General features: G+C 40.7%; 1 protein-coding gene across 4 annotated transcripts in view; it reads left to right on the forward strand.

Annotated features, from left to right (window-relative positions):
* Nucleotides 1–18,815, forward strand: part of LOC149319134 (UDP-glucose:glycoprotein glucosyltransferase 2-like) — a 104,038-nt gene that overhangs the window by 30,332 nt on the left and 54,891 nt on the right. For all 4 annotated transcript variants that reach the window (XM_089511160.1, XM_089511161.1, XM_089511163.1 and 1 more), the window contains exons 11-14: nt 6,178–6,269; nt 7,389–7,539; nt 12,791–12,910; nt 16,258–16,343. In XM_089511160.1, coding sequence (XP_089367286.1) covers nt 6,178–6,269; nt 7,389–7,539; nt 12,791–12,910; nt 16,258–16,343 — 449 coding nt within the window. The remainder of the gene's footprint in view (nt 1–6,177; nt 6,270–7,388; nt 7,540–12,790; nt 12,911–16,257; nt 16,344–18,815) is intronic.

The raw sequence follows: 18,815 nt of genomic DNA on the forward strand, positions 1-18,815 counted from the left end.
GAACTCAAGTAGATTCTGTCTCTGTAGCTGGAAGCAGCTGTCTGGGTATGCCATCTGTTCCTGGTTATTTATTTCTCCCAAGTGCTCTGAGTGCAGCTTCTACTTCACTTTCTAAAAGTCTAGGTTCATCTTCCAATGATTCCTCCTGGAATTAATCTGTCATCCATTCATCTCTTTTATATTGTTATTCAGCGTATTGTTTATTTAGAAAACAGAGTTGATGACAGTATAATGATGATGGCAGGACTGAAGCATTTTTGGTTATACAGTACGTTGAAAGTACAGAGCAATTCAAATACTTTTTGTGCACCCACATCCCATTTGTATATAAATCAAAACTTTCTCTTTCCCAGCACTATCCCTCCTTGTTCCCTGGTACCAGGCATTCCCATGGAACTGACCTTGGTATTTCTCAGCTTGTTTTTCCTCCCTGCACAGCTGCTCATGATCCTGCACCACGGAGAATAAATAATCCTTCCACCTAGCATCATCAGTTGTATAGCATATCCCAGCATCCCATATTAGAAAGCATTTAAAAATATGTGGCTAGCAAGAATGGCAGGAACTATGATTTTGACAGATGGTTGGTTTAATGTTCTTCTTTAGCTTTGCTCTAATTTTTGATATTAGCAGTTTGTGGTCTGTGCCACAATCTGCTTCCGGTCTTGTTTTTCAGAGAGAGTGGAGCTTCTCCATCTTCTGCTTCCAATTATGTAATCTATTTGATTTCTGTATTGGCCATTGGTGATGTCCACATATACAGTCATTTGGTTTTCTGAAGAATGTGTTTGCAATTTAAAAAAAACTGTTCACCTTCCAAAATTCAATCAGTTAACTCTCCTGCTTCATTTCTTTATCCTAGGCCAAATTGTCCTACAATATTTGTTTCTGCTCTGTTTCCTTTTTTTTTTTTTTTTTGGGGGGGGGGGAGATTGCAATTGCCTACGATTATTAACATGCCTGGTTTGGGTATATGATCAATTTTCTCCTGGATTCCAGTATAGAATCTTTTAATTTCTTTTTCTTCTGCCACAATAGTTTGATCATAAATTTGAATTGTGTTATATTGATGGGTTTTCACTGAAGACCTATTGATAGTATTTGGTCAGACTTTGCATTATATCCCTTGACTGCTTTTGTAACATATCTCCTCCGTATTAATGCCACCACATTTCTGCTTAGATTTTCATTTCCTGAGTAAAACACTGTGTGTATTTAGGTTTAGGGTTTTTGATTGCTGAGTTGGGAATATTTCAGATTCTTCTAGCTTTTGAGAGTGCTGCAATGTTTTCTGCTAAGTTTAATGACTTCCTTAGTGTGTGGAATGGTCTCTGTAGATCAGAGTGTGCACGTTCAAATGCATATAACTCCTCATTGGAAAAGCAATTGATTAAGGTTGAAATTCTGAGCGTTTAGATGCTGTACACTCTGATTCTGCCCCCACGCTACCAGGAACCTGCACGGCTGACCGCACATGTGGCGGCTTCATGTCATTTCAATGGCACGGCATTTACACATACCATGCTGCTGAAATACTGACAAGTTGTGGCAGCAAGGGTGCCCTTTTTCACTCCAAAAAGGAACAGCATTTTGCTTTTTGGGGGGCCACTTCTTTTTGGGCCAGAAAAAGGCCAGATCATGACCGTAATGTGAGGTTGCTGGCAGCCCCGATCTGGCTCTCAAAGGGGTGGTGTGACGTCCCTTTAGGGCTGTCAGTTTTCGCCCATAGTTATAGGAAGGAAGTCCCAAAGAATTGAGTAGTGCATATTATTCCTGGCTAAAGATGCTTAGCATCAGGCTGTAAATTTCATTCTGTGGATGTGTCAAATACACATGAAAACCTCTATCAAATAGTATACTGTTTTTCATACTTTTCTGACACTTTTACATGTTTGATCTAAAACAGATACTTTTTAAAGCCCTGAAGCTAGTTTTTTCTTTGAACCAATTGAAATTTGTAATAGGCATTTTTTAGTGAATTCCTATTTAAGTCGTCATCGTCATCTTCCTCCTCCTCCTCCTCCTCCCTCTCTTTCTCTTTTTTGGCTTACTGCAGATTGCTCAGTTTTATTAGACTGCAGCATCTGCACAAACACACTCTAAAGCAGTATCAAGTACTTGTCGTTAAATAGCTCTTAAAATAGATCTGAAGGTATTGTGATATCATTCGCCTTTTTTAAAAACTCCTGTTACCTAGTAGAAGAAGTTTCAGCCTATCGCTCAAGTGTCACATTCTCACTAATGTCTATATATATACAGTAGCCCCTTGATATTCCCTGGAGTTTGATTCCAGGACCCCCCGTGGATACTCAAGTCCCATTAAATACAGTAGAGTAGTAAAATGGTGTCCTTTATACAAAATGACAAAAATTAAGGTTTGCTTTTTTCGATTTAAATGTTTTTAAAATGTTCTCAAGTCGTTGATGCTTAAATCTGCGGATAAAGAATTTGTGGATATGGAGGGCTGACTGTTTTCCACATATTTCATTACAAACACATGTATTTAGTTTTTTGTGGGTTTTTCAGGCTATAAGGCCGTGTTCTTGAAGAGTTTTTTTCCTGATGTTTTGCCAGCAGCTATGGCTGGCATCTTCAGAGAATGCTGGCATGGAAGAGAGTTGGGTATATATACTGTTAGTTGAGAGGAATGTTGTTGAATGGCAAGAGTGGTTTGTCATTTGCTTTTGCAGGCCCTTGATTTTGGGGGTTTTCAGGACTGGTAGCCAAACTTTGTTTACTTTAAGGGTTTCTCCTCTCCTGTTGACGTTGTCCAGGTGTTTATGGATTTCAATGGCTTCCCTGACCTGAATACTGAAATGCTGTTTGAAAACACTGAAATTCTGACCTGATACTTGGTGGCATGGTCCAGAATTTCAGTGTTTTCAAACAGCATTTTATGCTCAGGATGGTTTATAATGTGTTCTGCTACTGCTGATTTTTCTGACTGACCCACGCCTCTCGTGTTCCTTGATTTGTCTTTGGACACTGTGTTTTGTGATCCCTATGTAGACTTGTCTGCAGCTTCATGGTATGCGGTAAACTCCTGAGACTGTGAGAGGGTCCTTCACTGAGTGCAGCGTTTGCCAGATTTTCTTGGTCAGTTTGTAGACCATTTGGAGGTTGTGTTTCCTCACCAGTTTCCCTATTCTGTCCATGACTCCTTTGATATATGGTTAAAAAATACCTTCCCTTTAGGTGGTTGTTTGCTTTCACTCCTATGGGTATTTCTCGGTCTGGCAGCCCTTCTCATGTCCGAGCTAGAGTAACAATTAGTCAGTAGAGCCCAGTCTAGGTATTTTAATTCATCTTCCAGGAAATGGGGTTCACAGATCCTTTTTGCTTGGTCCACCAGTGTTCTTATTGTGCTTCTTTTTTTGTCTTGGATGATGGTTGGTGTTCCTATGTAGATATCTGCCTGTGTGTGTAGGTTTTTTGTATACTGTGTGCCTTAACTGCTGAATGGCAACGGTGCTCGAACCGTGAATGTTCCCCAACCACTGAATTTGGTTTGCAGATGACCAGGACATCCAAGAATGGCAATGTTCCTTCCTCTTCTTTTTCCCATGTGAATTGGATGTTTGCATGGATGTTGTTCAGATGGTTCAAAACATACGTAGCTCTCAATACCTCCTATAGTTTTAATTTGTACCCTCTATTTTAAACCTACTATGCATGGATGTTGAAATCTAACTTGGATGAAAATTGCTGAAAAATAACATCATTATACATAATGAAACTTGGGATAAATCTGTGTGTAAATAAAACCTGGTCACATACAGGTAACATTGTCTCTATGGACAGTATGAAAAGATAGTTTGGATGCCCACAAATACAGTGGTGAAAGCCCAATCTCTTTTCTTTGAATATAAATTTGGCAGCTATTCAGATGTCAGTGGTACGCCAGAATAAATTGTCATGCACATTTTTGAGCTACAGGATATTCGTCTAACAGCAGGAGAAGCATGATTTCATGCTGTGCAGAACTGAAAGATTCTCTTCTAAGATAATGAAAGTTGAATAGAAAATGCAATACAGGAAAGAGGCTAAAGGCTATTAAAGATTGAAAAGTATATGGTGATTAGATGCAGTTGGGATAGTGTTCAAGTACAAGTTCTTGTAGAAGGTTGTAGGTGTTTAAACCTAAATAATTCTATAGGTTTCTCTAAAGAAAGCTTGCTTTTGTTTTTACTGTTTTTACTGTAGGCTTGTTGGGTAACTTGTGCAGTACTTGTATAGCTTTTACAAAAGGCACAATGAAAAGGTGTGTCCATTGAAACAATCTTATTATGTACAAACAGTATGATTGCTTTTGATCATGTTCATCCAGCATCAAAGCTGCCCTGCCTGATGCTGAAAGATGTTCATTACTTCAGTATAAAAAAATGACCTGTTCCAGTGACAACATGGCTTTAGTTTTACAGAGCTTTTTGAGTGAAGTAGGTTCCGAACTGAAAATAGCAATGCTGTTGTTATTACTTAGGTTTTAACTAGCCAGAATTAAACAATGAAATAATACCAAGTTTTAATGGCAGTGTTAGAAACTGAGCATAGAAAAGGCACTATGTCTGAAACAGTCTTCCCCAAGCTGGCATCCTCTGGATGTGTTGTTTCACAATGTTCAAAATGCTGGCTGTGCATGTTAGGAATTGTCACCCAAAATATCTTGAAGGTGTTCGGTTGGGGAAGGCTAGTCTGAAAAAACAGCATGTGAAAATCAACTGCATAATTTCTTCCATTACATTTTCTACAACTGAAGCTGCCCCAGTTGTTAAAATGGTTGTTGTAAGCTGATAAACTGTATGTTAGAAAAGTATGTATGTGTGTATGGAACATCCCACCTTTCTCTCAAGATGGGATTCATAGTATACTATAGTACAGTAGTCTACTTGTTTCCTTTAAATGTTAACTGAGACTGTTTCGCAGTGTTGGCATGTTGTTGTTGTTTCTGACATATGGAAAACCTAAGGCAAACCTATAATGGGGTTTCCTTTGCAAGATTTGCTCAGAGGAGGTGCACTAAGATGGTTTATAATGGTGTGGGTATATCATGCAACCCAGAGGAATGCCATGTCCCATTTTTTCACTTCTCCAGAGATCAGAAGGGTTGCAGCACACTATCACAGTTCACCTTTTGGTGAATTAGAAGTGATGTTGTGCCACTCCTAGTTGCCTTTTGAGTCTTAGGGCAGGGGGACATTCTTGCTGTTTCAGAATGGGGAAACCTCCCCATAGCATGTTTAATTGTTTTGAAGTTTCCCCCACTTATTGTTTGATGCAATAAGTTGTTGTTTAGGTAAAAAAGAGGGAGTTAATGGAAGATTACTCTGAGACTACCATGGACTGCTTAAAAAGATCAATGGATGGGTATTTGAGCAGATCAAGCCCAAACTCTCCCTGGAAGCAAAAATGACTGAACTGAGGTTGTCGTATTTTGGCCATATCATGAGACAGGACTCAATAAAAAAGACTATAATTATTGGTTAAGTGGAGGAAGAAAAATAGAAAAAAGAGGAAGACAACACTCCACAAGAACAGACTCAATCAAAGAAACCACGGCCATGAATCTGCAGGAGCTGAAGATAGGGTGACTTGGAGGTGTCATTCATAGTCACATGGGTTAAAGTTGGCTTGAAGGCAGTTAACAACAACAAAATGGAAGATCATGGGTGGTCAGTGGGAGGTCATAACTGCCTCACTGGACCTCCTAGGCTAGGGTCTGTGTGCACCCCATAGGTTTCATAGTGCCTGCCCCTGTTCTAAAGTATTAGCTGTACTGCATGGTGGGCAGAATCTGAGCTTAATTTCATACATCAAAATGCTTTGAATCAGCAGTGACTTTCTCAGGTGTTAAAGAATACTGATCATAATATCCTGAAGTATAACTTGTCAAGCTAATTTAAATTCACTCTATTGACTTATTTAGCTTTTCCTTTTTGGGAGCTTTGGACCTGTATTGAAGGAACAATGAAGCTAATGAATAGTTAACATCAAGTTTATTCTGTATAAGATAGGATAGATTCCTTATACTCAAGAATAATTGGAAGATTAAGTTTTATCCACCCTAAATTAATTTCATATTGTTCAGATAGATAGATTTAGCATTTGACAGATTCCTCAGATTCTTTTTAAAACCTCTTTGCCTGGTTTTATAAAGCTTAATAATTTTTATCTTTCTAGCATCTACATGAAACTCTTGAACTTCAACCTGGTGAAGCACATTTATTTCTAAATGGTCTTCCTATAGACCTGGATTTTCATGATTCATTCAGGTACAGTATTAGTTTAATAGTTGTCTTTCTATATTTATATTTACTCAAAAAGGATTATGTAACTTGCTCAATAGCTTATCCAAGAGAAATATTTAATTTGTTTACTTCTGTAGTCTGACCCAGTATATAGTAGCAGATTAGGAGTATTAAATAATTGCTCAGTAAATACTGGAATTTGCTATTGTGTCAATCCATATAATCATCACAAGAATAGTTTTGATAATATTTTGATTAAATCACAATAAAATTTCTGAAAGCCAGCAATCCAAGAACTGGCATTCAAAGTAGTGAGAAATTAAATGGAAAGCACTAGCATTTTTGCACTTGTATTTTGATCCTTTTTGTCACTTTTGATGTTCCTGCAGCAGTAATAGAGCCAGGCATAACAAAATGTCCATATCAGGATCTAGGTCCAATGGTTTCCTATTACTCCAGACCTCTTTTTTTGTGATTTTTCCATCTGCCAAAATTTCCAAACCTTCCTGTTTCTAAAATTTGTGTGTAGCCTTCCCTACTTTCTCCTTGGCTCTTCCTTCATTATCTATGGCTAGCCCCCATCACAAGTCTAAGTCTTAGTTGGTTCATGTTAGAACATAAATGTCTGGGTTTTAAAAAAAAATACTAATATGTCTTACAATATATTCACCACATACATGAAGTCCCTCTTCCTGATGAAGGGCTTGTCTGAACATCCAGCCTCCCTTTCCTCTGATTTCCTTTTCCCTCTGCTTCCCTGTCTCCAGGGATTTCTTACAAACCTTCTACTTACTGCTGTTCTTTTTTTTTTCCCCACAGAAGACAAGTGACATGCTCTTTAGTTCCATGAGCATGATATCATTCTGTGTTGTTAAATGCATCTGAGGAACTAGACTGTAGTCTATGAAAGCTCATGCTGCCAACTTCTTTCTTTCAGTTAGTCTCTATACATACTGATTCTGTGTTATTGTACCAGTTCATCTTGTCAATGTCAGAGGCTTTAAAAGCTCAGTTCAATATAACTATCTTGTACACAAATGAGGGAGAGAAAGCTTTTTACTATTCTTGGCTTGCTCAGCTTTTTCTTCTTTTGCGCTGTTTGGTACAGTTCTCTACATAATATATTTTTGTTTTAATGTTAAGTATTTTAGAAACTCTAAAGCTGGAAGGGAAAGCAATGCATGGACTTCATTCCCTTGGAATTAAGGGAGATGTTCTCAGGAAATTAATGAGATTACCTGTTCGATCTAATGATGACACTTATGCAATAGACATCCGTCACTCTTCAATAATTGTGAGTAACTACCTTTATTGCGTTACTAATCTTTTGAGTTGGGACTAGTTTGGTTGTCTTTGCTGATACAAACTAACATAGGTATCCCTCAGAAAGCTGTGTATGAATTTTGAGGTTTAGATTTTTACAGACAAATCCCAAGGGAAAGGGGGAAAGAAGCAATGGACCATACACTGTTTCCAAAGTCCTGCTAACCTGTGCCAACCAGGCCAGCCAGCACAGCATCAGGTTACTCCTCTTGGGTTTATTACGGAAGAGAGAAGCAGAGCCACCACAAATCTTTGCAAATTTGCCAGGCCTTCCACAAAAGGAAGGAATTCTTTCAGTAGCAGAAGGGTTACTCCGGACTTAAAGCACTGCAACAAAATAATACCTTCAGTAGAAAATAGGTTCTTCAGCTGAAGTATATGGCTGGAAGAAGAGGAGGCAATGGTTGGTAGGCTGAATATGATAAATGGAAACTAACAGAACACAACAAATAAATTTTATTGATTAAATGATGCAGACTTCAAACTTTCAATTCTGCTTGTTGCTTGAATGATTATGTTCACCCAAAAGAATTAGAAATTTCATAATGGCCAGCATTTAAGTTCCTCTCAGCCAAAGTTCTGTTGCTGAGCTTTATAACTATGGCATGAGGCTCAGGTGCAACCAGGAAAAAAGGCAATAAAATATAGATTATCCCTACATGTAGTCAAGATATTAAATTTGTGTATTTATTAACTGCAAGTTATGTTATCATTGGATAAGCAATTAAAGAAGAGTCTTCAGCACCAAATGGTGATTTTCTTTCATATAATTGAGAAAGAAATTGGAAAAAAAAAACCAATCTCAGAGGATCCCAAATTGCCCTTTATTGACAAGTATATGAACACTTGCAATACTAGTGGCTGAGTTGTTGAGCAAATTTTAATTACTTGCTTAATGCAAAATATATTGTACAATTCCCAAGAGAACTAAGCTCTCTTCTCTTTGTTTATTGTGTGCTTCTTTAATTTTTTTTTAAAAAAAGAAGTGCATAATCTTGCATCGAATTAACATTCGTTGGACTACTATAGATCAGTTTTAACTCTGTTTAGTAGGCCTGTCCTGCCTTTTCTGTATGGTATTCTTTCATTCCATGTGTATGTATTCATTTCTTGATCCTGGCAATGTTGTGTGGCTTTTCATATTTGGTACTGGAAGTAATTAAAGAACGTCATTTTTAAAAATGGGATAAAATGTGGATTGTACACCAGTTCTTATAGTTTACCCTCCGTCACTGGTTTTCAGGTTGTGTTGTGTGGGGCCCTGGAGTACCTTGGGGTCCCTTAGTAAGACTATCATTAATTGTGGATGATCTTCACACACATACAATCTGTTCCCAACCAACTGGTCTTAACATACAGCAGAGCACTTGGAAAGTCTTCAGTGTATTTGAGTGAAGGGTGTTGCTTCATTCAGCTGCTGCACCAAAGTGATGTGAGTGAGCTTATGAGCCTCAGTTCTGAGCAGATGGGAAGCAAAGAGCAGGTGGGCACCTGTAAAACTCAATATCTTTTTCTGAGTCCTGAAATATAAACTGTAATGTAGGTTCTTAACTATGTTTGGCACACACCATTCTCGGTCTGAATGAAGCCTATACTTTTTGTTCACACATCTGACCCTGTGGAATAATGCCTTTGGTAAGTGCCTGGTGGAAACAGATGTGTACCATAGGATAGGTCCTACAATCCTTTGCCATTCCAGCAGGAGGGGGAAAAACACAGAAAAATTAGGAGGTAAGCTCTGGTTTTTGAAAAGATGGATTATGCAGTATTTTCTTATAACATGTTGAATATAATGTTCAGGACATGGTGCTTACAGCGAGCATGAGCACCATTGGATATAAAGGGGCTCAAGCATACACGTTTTTTGCTTTATGCGGAGTGTGTGTGTTTCGGAACAGGTCCCCTGCTTAAAGCAAGGGCCCACTATAGTACTAGTCTCTGGCACATCAGGAAAAAAATGGCAGTTCTACCACAACATGTAGTTTGCAAAGCTCTGATGTACAGTATCTGAACATTGTATTTCCTAGTACAGGTTTCCTTTTCCCAGTTCTTTTTATGGGAATCAACCATCATGACACTATGATGGTTGATTCTATGCTGACTAGCTTTTTCTACACATACACTGGCAAAACCAAAGAGGTTCTTTACAGTTCATGTCTTCTTTTACAGGTCAGGATGTTTAAGCTCCATTTATTTGGGGTGGGGGTGCGGGGTGGAATTAAAAACTACGTTCAAATTTATAATTATTTCCTAAATAAACTGTACTTTTAATATACGAAACACGGTATTTTTATACCAAAGTAAAGTATACACAACCCATTGTATGTTTCTAAAATATCAGAGTGACTTTCAAACTATAAAGCATGGTAGCATTGCATTTTCCCCATTTTTCTCAATAATTCTGCCTCCCCCCCACCCAAAAAAAAAAAAACCTGGAAGAAAATGGGCATTTCTATGGCTTCAGCATTTCCAGAACTTTGTCTTTATTGCAAACGAAATGATCCGACATTGTGGCTGTAGCCCATCGTGTGGCTCAGGTATTTACCAGTTGTCAGGATTGGACTAATCCTACCATGACTATTGTGCTGAGAGACCATGTTATGTGCCGTGTGTATGATCAAACTGTGATGTGTGATATTATACCATGTATGGCTGGCCCAGGCCCCAAGTGCGATTCCGCCTCTTAGTCCTCCCCAGGGCTGGAGGAGGTTGAGGCCCTTAGCACAGCACCGCCTCCTAGGCCTTCCTGGGGCAGGAGGAGGCCCAGGTCCCCAAGCGTGGCGATGCCTCCAAGGCCTCCCCAGGGCTGAAGGAGGACCAGTACCAGGATCCAAGCATGGTGACACCTCTAAGGCTTCCCTGAGGCTGGAAGAGCTTGAGGCCCAGCTGCGGAGCGCAGCACTACTTTCAAGGCCTCCCCGGGATTGGAGGAGGCTGAGGACCAGGCGTGGAGCATGGTGCCGCCTCCAAGGCCTCCCTGGGGCCGGAGGAGGCCCAAGCCCCAATCGCGGTGCGGCCTCCTCGGGGCAAGAGGAGGCCCAGGCGTGGAGAATGGTGCCACCTCTGAGGCCTCCCCGGGGCTGGAGGAGGCAAAGGCCCAGTCGCAGAGTGTGACACAGCCCCCAATCCCTCCCCAGGGCTGGACAAGGCCCAGACCCCAAGTGCGGCTCTGCCTCCAAGGCCTCCCTGGGGCTGAAGGAGGCTGAGGCCCAGGCACATAGCGGGGTTGCCTACTAAACCTTCCTGGGGCTGGTGGAGGCTCAGGCCCAGGCATGGAGCGTGGCGCCACCTCCAAGGCCTCCCCGGGGCTGGAGGACGATGAGGACCAGGTGCGGAGGGCGGCGCTGCCTTCTAGGCTTCCCAGGGGCTGGAAGACGCCAAGGACCAGGCCCTGAGCAGGTTGTCGTGGAGGGCGGCGCCGCCTCCAAGGCCTCCCTGGGCTGGAGGAGGTAGAAGCCCAGGCACGGAGCGCAACCCCCCACTCCTAGGCTTCCCTGGGGCTGGAGGAAGTCCAAGCGTGGAGTGCGGCACCGCCTCCAAGGCCTCCCCGGGGCTGTAGCAAGCCCAGGCCCCAAGTGCAACGCCGCCTCCAAGGCCTCCCTGGGGCTGAAGGAGGCCAAGACGTGGAGCGCAGCACCTCCTCCTAGGCCTGACCAGGGCTGGAGGAGGCTGAGGCGCAGGCCTGGAGTGCTGAGGCCTAGGCGGCGCTGCGCTTGGGGCCTCAGCTTCGGCTCCCTCCAGCCCCAGGGCAAGGAGGACCATCTTGGAGGGGGAGGGAGGAGGAGGAGCTTGGCCCGGAAGAGACTTTCTGCCTTGTCCAGACACATTTTCTCCAGTAGATTGGAGATTTTTAAGATGTGCCCTGGAGCAAGGCAGAAATCCAGGACTGGAGTGTCAAAAATGCCCAACCAGACAGGATGTTTTTGAACCTTCCAATCTGGGATTGTCCCACCCCAAACGAATATGGCAACCCTACCAGTGGTTAATTTCCTGTACTACTGCCACTCACTCACAACCACAAGGTTGTGTACTCGATACCAGCCAGGGCTCTGGGTCGACTCAGCCTGGCATCCTTCACTAAAATCACTAAAATAAGTACCCAGTTTGTTGGGGGCAATTAGCTTACTCTTTGTAAACCAGTTTGTATATCAGTAAGTAGTACAGAAATGTATTTGCTGTTGTTATATATGGATATGTTGTGGAATGTCAAGAGTACAAAGAAGGGTTTACATCAGGTGTGCTAGCTGATATGTATTTGATACAAACCTGGTCATCTGATACTTTGTGTAGAACTGTTGATATGTTTTTTACATGTATGCAATTTTGACATATAGAGTTATGCATAACTATAGATTAATGAGAATATGATGCATTGTTCCTTTTAGCTGGTATTTTGTGTAGAAACTGTTCTGTATTACTTTTGGATGGGGGAATGAAGGTTCTTTATATATGTTAAACAAACTGGTAGATATATGTTGTTGGTTTCTCATGAATAGTTATATAGTTGGCTAAATGTGCAATGATTTTATATATTTTAATTATGTTAACTACATAGCCTAGTGTAGCCTGGGATAGTGCTTAAGAAGTAATTGGCTTTTACTGAATGTTTGGTAAAAGGAATGCGTAGGGAGTTTTTTTCCTTCTCGGTTTATTCAGCCACTGTTACCAACCTTCTGCAATGGTTAGAACAAGTAGGCAAGGATGGCTTGAGAAAGAAGGAAATACAACCAAAGATGGAGCAACTGTTTTGAGAATGGGGCAAAGTGAGCCCACCCACTTTGTAAGGTGGAGCTAATGCTTTTGGTATGCTTATGTTTGATGTATGTGTGCTTGGCCTTTAGTTCTGTCCAAAACACCTTATTAACTGCATCTCTCTGCCAGAAATAAATATCAGAAATAAAACTTGCTGATCATCCACAGAAACCTGATTTATTGTGTTGTGGGGAGTATTCAGTTAGTTCTGACACTATTGCTATACTGTATATGGGACCCTCATAGTTGGCCAACATGGGTTGTCATGTAAATGTTTCCTTCTTGCGGAAAAGTGTGTCGTACATGGCTAGGGCAACAAAGATCCCCTAAATGTGCTTAAGATAGCAACTTTCCATCCTCATCATTTGTCAAGAGTTATGGTGGAATGTTTGAGAGCACTATGTGTGCTATAATGTTTGGTTTTTATGGTAATTTTGCAAAAGCTCACCATTACTACTCTGTTCTTTTAGTGGATCAACAACATAGAAAAGGATCAGATGTATAACAAGTGGCCTTCAAGTTTTCAGGAGCTTCTTAAGCCGGCATATGCAGGAATGATGGGGCAGATTCGACGCAATTTATACAACTTGGTATGTACTGGGTTAATGGATTGATGAACAAATGACTTGTATAGTGCGCCTGCGTCATACGCGGCTTTCAGCATATGCTGAAAGCCATGCAGGGAGGAAGGGGCAGCGCATCCCATAGGGACAAATGGGACGTGTGCCTATGGCGTGTGTGTGCCGCCGCATGCACAAGCCCCATTCATTTAAATGGGGCTTGAGCATACGTGTTGTTTATTTTACACGGAGGATTCCGGAAAGGATCCCCGTGTAAACAAAGGGCGCCCTGTATATACTTTTTATGTAGGAGTCATATTAGGTGGCAGACAGGGAAGGTGAACCAAGTTAGGTCTGCATGTCATGAAATTAGAGCCATGTTAGGTGGCAGGCATGAATGCTAGGCATGCCTCACTCCTCCAGTTCTCTGGGCTGTCTGGCTGTCTGTTTGTATATCACACTGTGTAAAGTATGCTCAGAAGGGCTGTTGTATCCATGCATAGGCACACATTTTATCTGACTGGACAACTGAAAAGGATAAATACATGTTTAAATATTTCTCCCCGCCCCCACAAATACACACTCCATCCTCTGACAAGTCTATCACTATAGCAAAGAGCTTTTTTGATACTACTATCTGAGGACCCTAATGTGGACATCAGTAAACGGGAATCCTCTGAAACACACTAGGGCTTTGTTCTGTGATAACAGTCTTTTGCATAACATAAAGCCTGAACTTGCAAGACAACACGATGTTTTGAGAGAGCATAATGTTCTGTTTTAATTTGCTGTGACCTCACAACAAACAAAAATCAATGAGGGTTTGAGAGGAAGTGCTTGGAAGACCTAGAAGGACAGGTTGTGGAACTAATCAAAGGAAAAACTTTGTTCAGTGTTCTCCTGTTAGAGTTTATCAACATCCTTTTGTTCCTCTTCTTCCCCACCCCAGCAGTCTGAACCATCCAAATAATCCCTGGGATGTTATGGCTGTTAGGAAGGGGCCTACAGTAGGGAAATTCAGCATTCCACCAGTAAAGATGGAGTTTACCAGTGTGTAATGTGAGACCTGATATTGTGGAAGCGGCACCCATGTCACATTAACAATATATGAATCAGCCTTTAGTATAGAGAATCTAAGAGTAATTCTGATATGGATGGGTTGTTAAATACACATTTTAATCAGTAAACCTGGTAATGTCTTCAGCATTCTGAAACAAGTTTCACTTGTCTTCTGCTTGGTGAAGTCATATAACCATTGGTATTGATGACCAGAAGTTCTATGCTTTCTCAGCAACATGAGCAGAGGGGGTCATGATGAAAACTAGAACATGTTAACAGTGGATGGTGTTGCTAATTGTCATTTAAAAAGTTAATGTAAACTAAAATTTCTGGTGTCAGCAAAAAGTATCAAAATGAATTTTTCTCTGCAGGCTTCCTACTGTTCCCGTTCTGGATGTCATCTGCTACATCATTGCTTGATAGCTGCTAATATAAAGAAAGTATGAGTTGTGTGAAGACAGGCACTGACAGCTTTTCCTTTGGTTAGAACAAAGTCCAAACTCTTCTTCTTAGCTCATTAAAGAAAGAAAATGAAGTACTGGGCTTTTAAACAATGAAGCTAATTTTTTGGTTTCAGCAAAACAGGCTGTACTTTTCACTTGTGATTATGCTTTCAATTTAAGTACACTTTACTATCTGAGATCATATCAGTGCTCATCTGGAAATACATGTGTATTGAAAGCCTTTCATATAGCTCATTTAATACTCTTACAAGACACAGTGTATTTCTTTTTGGTATGATAAGCTTTTTTCCTTGCAGTCATTTTTTTTAGCCAATTGAATCAGTCTGTGAGAGAGCCAACCTGTGGTAGCTTTGTCAGTCAGGGCCTTGGCCAAATGAGTAAATATGGGTATAAACATTCATCCCAAGTTTCTCTAATACTGTACTCATTTCCAATTTCAAGTCCAGCTTTGTGGAATTGTGCTGAATTGAGTACAAGATGTAAAGTTGCAGTCTTAAAATACTGAACGAAATTGAAAACAAAATATATAGCTTTCGAGAGCAGTCATTTTTTTCAAAGTAAACAAAATGCAGACATACTGTAACTACCATAATTTATTTTACATATTGTTTCTCTTAGCTGCCCCTTCACTAAAAATTGACATTCATCAATGGTTTACTTCAGATAGTAATAAACAGTATTTTCAGGGTTCTGAACAAAAATAGAATGATTTTTTTTTTACAATTTTTCACCTACTAAACGCTTAATCCAAAAACATATATTCCACAGTTGAGTTATAATTTGCTAATAGGCTTCTTTATTTCTCCTTAGATATTAGGAACATGTGGTATGTTTTTTTCAGTCTAATAAATTTTGAGGGCAGCCCAGTCTATGGAACAGGTACAGACACTGAAAGCAGGCTTGTTGTGGCTCTTTACTCCCCCAAACTCCCCGGGGCCTGTAACACACGGACACCCTAGGCTGGAGTCAGTCCATGCTAGGGTTAGAAAGGGGTGTCTCTTCCAGACGCCCCTAACCCTGCCACGGGCTGAGTCCGTAACAAATGGTGGCGGCCGTTCCACATGGCCGCCGCCATCTTGATGTAGTGGACGCTCTGCGTCCGCATGTTGCACCCCGGAAGTGACACTGCAAGTGCGTGACTAGCGCCTCGCGGTGTCTCTTCCGGAGCCCAGGAAGGAGCATGATTTTCGCGCTCCTTCTCTGCAGCGTCCAGGAACCATGCCATTTGGCTGCTGCAGTTCCCGGATGCTGCAACCGGCGGCGGCAGCAGACCGCTGCTTCTCGGCAGTCTGTAACGGGCCTAAGAACCCTTATTTCTAGCCAAAAAAGGAGATGGTTTTGATTTGCATTCCCACAAACTGTTTATTATTTTTTAAAAACACCCTGTTTTTTTTTAAATGGGGTTGGATTTCTAGCCATTATGACTCTCACTTCCCCATTTTTTGGCAGTCTGAATATCTTCCAGAGAGTTCTAGGCAGTGGCAGCTGGTGGCTAATGTATCAACAGGGGAATGAGTCCAGACCAAGTTTTGGCTAACTTGGAAGGAGCTATCCAAGGTGCTGGAATGATTTAGGAACAGGTTTCAGCAATTTGGAGAGTGCCTTCAAAGCTTAGATCATGGGCTTCACATGGCCAAAACCACTTCGAATTGGCTGTAAAAATGCACTGGTACACTAGTACACCTGATACAGGATGTGATCTAAGGTGTTGTGAGAATCTGGACTGAGGTAGCTGCATCCGCACTAACTGAAGTTTCTGAGTTTATGTTTTGTGATCCTTTGCAGTGGGAAGCGGATGTTAAAACTGTGTTTTACAAGAATAATATTGGATCTGTGAATCTCTTCTTCTGTTAGGTCCTCTTCATTGATCCTGTCCAGGAAGAAGCAGCTGACTTTATGAAACTTGTTGAGGTAATCTACAGCCAAAAAGTGCCTCTTAGGTAAGTTGATATTGGGATGTTAATCTGAGATGTTGGGTACTCTTTTCCAGTTTCAGAGCCAAGGTAAAAAGACTGTATACTTAGAATTGTTTCATGCTTGACACTGTCCCAACATAGATGTAGACTGGTGTTGAAGAAAAAACTAGAGTTGTGGGAAACCAGTCCTAAAGTGAATGTACACTCCTATAATTGTCCTTTACCACTGAGTGTAAAAATGTCAAAATAGACATGGAATGTGTAATATGAATCAGTGCCATATATGAATACTTAAATTTTCATGTACTTTTATAAATTCGATTGGCTCAACTGAACTTCTAAAAGAGTTGTAGGATTTATGTCTGTCAGAGATAGTATTCACTCATCCTGTTGTCAATTTACGCAAACTTAGTTCATAATGAGTTAAACGTTTTGGTAATGAGAATGTACATTACCAAAGTTACATCTCAAAGGTATTGTAAGAAGTAGAAAGAATGTTGTGTGTGTGCGCCTACATATGAACATGTGTAAGTAATCAGTAAGATTTTCTAGTTGCTTTAAAAGTTACTTTTGAAGGACCTATCTGAAGCATTTTCAATATACTTTTTCAAATTTTATGTCATTTGGTTATCATTCCTAAAGCTTTTAAACAAGTATCAAAAAGTTATGAACTGTGGAGCAAATAAAGTAAAATGAGTTGCATATGTTCATATACTGACTTGACCGTGCCCCTGTTCTGGTTTTCTCTTCCATACCAATCTATATCAGTGTCATGTGTGACAGTCCAAATTGTAGAGACTTTACATCTTTGCTCTAGAATTCAGATAATGTTAATAGTAACAAATAACTGACAGGGGCCAAGAGGTAACATAACACATTGTGATGTTAACTGCAATCAAGTCAACTTTGACTTATGGCCACTCTGTGAATGAGAAAGCTCCAAGTCACCCTATCATCAACAGCTCTGCTCCAGTCCTGCAGACTTAGGTCCATGGCTTTCTTGGCATAACAAATAATTTTTTAATAAACAAAAACCTTCAGAGCTCTGGTGAAGCTTGGGGGCCATTCACACCACAGGATTATAGTGCTATTATCCCACTTTCAGTGCCAGGGTTCCAAACTGTGGGACCCTGGGAGTAGCAGTTTAGGGAAGGGCTTTAAGAATTGCCAGCCAGAGGGATCCAGTGCCTCACCAGACTCCAAGCTCCTGGAATTCATGGGATGAAACCATGGCACTTAGAGTGCAATAATTCTGCAGTATGAATGGGCCCTGGTAATTGAATAAAGTTCTGGATAATGCACATAAAGGAATGCTAGGCTATGTGGTAGCCTGCATGTGTGAGTGACAGAGTTTCGAAAAGTTACCAAATGGAATACAGCTCTCAGAATCCCCCCAGCCAGAATGACCCCCAGATATAGGAAGCTGCATGTAAAAGAATGTTAGGCTATGTGGTAGTCGGAATATGTGAGTGGCAGAGCTTGGAAAAGTTACTTTATGGAATACAGGTCTCCACCAGGGCGACTCCCAGATATGGGAAGCTGGGGTGAGTTCCTATAACTGTGTTCACAAATTTGACCATGGCTATCGACACCCTGACTTGATATGTTGATTCTCTCAGATGGGTGCAGGTAGTCAAAGTCAGTTTAAGAAAATTGTGGTTAGGAGCAAGCTGTTAACACTTGAAGCAAATAATGAGGGATGTGGAGTATCTTGCAGGTTCAAGTTTCAAAACTGTAAATCTTCAGAACAATAAGCCATGCTTTAGCATTACATCTGCACTGAGGCAATTTCAGCTTGCAAGCCATAGTTTGGCAGGAACTGTCAATCCAGAATATAGGACTATGATTAAAAATCAGTCCATTCTTATTTGCTGTTACATATTAATTCATAAGCCTGATCTTGGCTGAGAAAAGTCATTACAGTGAGTTGAGGTTACAGGTTGCTTGCAAACATTTGCAGTATAGATTGCAGATAAAACTGAGTATTGAGCTGAGGGAAAACAAGTAAGCTGGCAAAAGTACAATGTACCTGTTGGAAGTTTGGATACTGAAGTCATGATATGTTTTCTGGTTAATGTGTTGTCTGTATTATGTCACTGTAAGAAATGAACAGATCTAGATTATCCAGCACTACCTTTTACTTCTGTGATTCCTTGCACAGACAATGAAAATATGTGAGAACTTAGAAAAGTTACTCTTTTATCACATGGCTGCTCCCAGAATCTCCCTAGCCAATATGGCCAGTAGATATGGTAGCTAGGAGCTTCTTGGAATCATCATCCAAAACAATTTTTTCCAAGTTCTGCTAACAGTATATAAGTTTGTAATATTTAAAATAATTGGGTACATTATAACCCAAAGAGGTTACACAGTGTGTTACTGAGGCTCATTTTAACATTTTGAATATTGCCAGTTGATTCTTGACCTTGGGATATTAACACATTTAGATACGGTTTTACTTGAGAAGATTTAAGTGGCATATTTTAATCTGCTTTT

The sequence above is a fragment of the Sceloporus occidentalis genome, unplaced genomic scaffold, assembly GCF_023333645.1.
Source record: "Sceloporus occidentalis isolate IW3139 unplaced genomic scaffold, rSceOcc1.0.p SCAF_2, whole genome shotgun sequence".
NCBI lineage: Eukaryota > Metazoa > Chordata > Lepidosauria > Squamata > Phrynosomatidae > Sceloporus > Sceloporus occidentalis.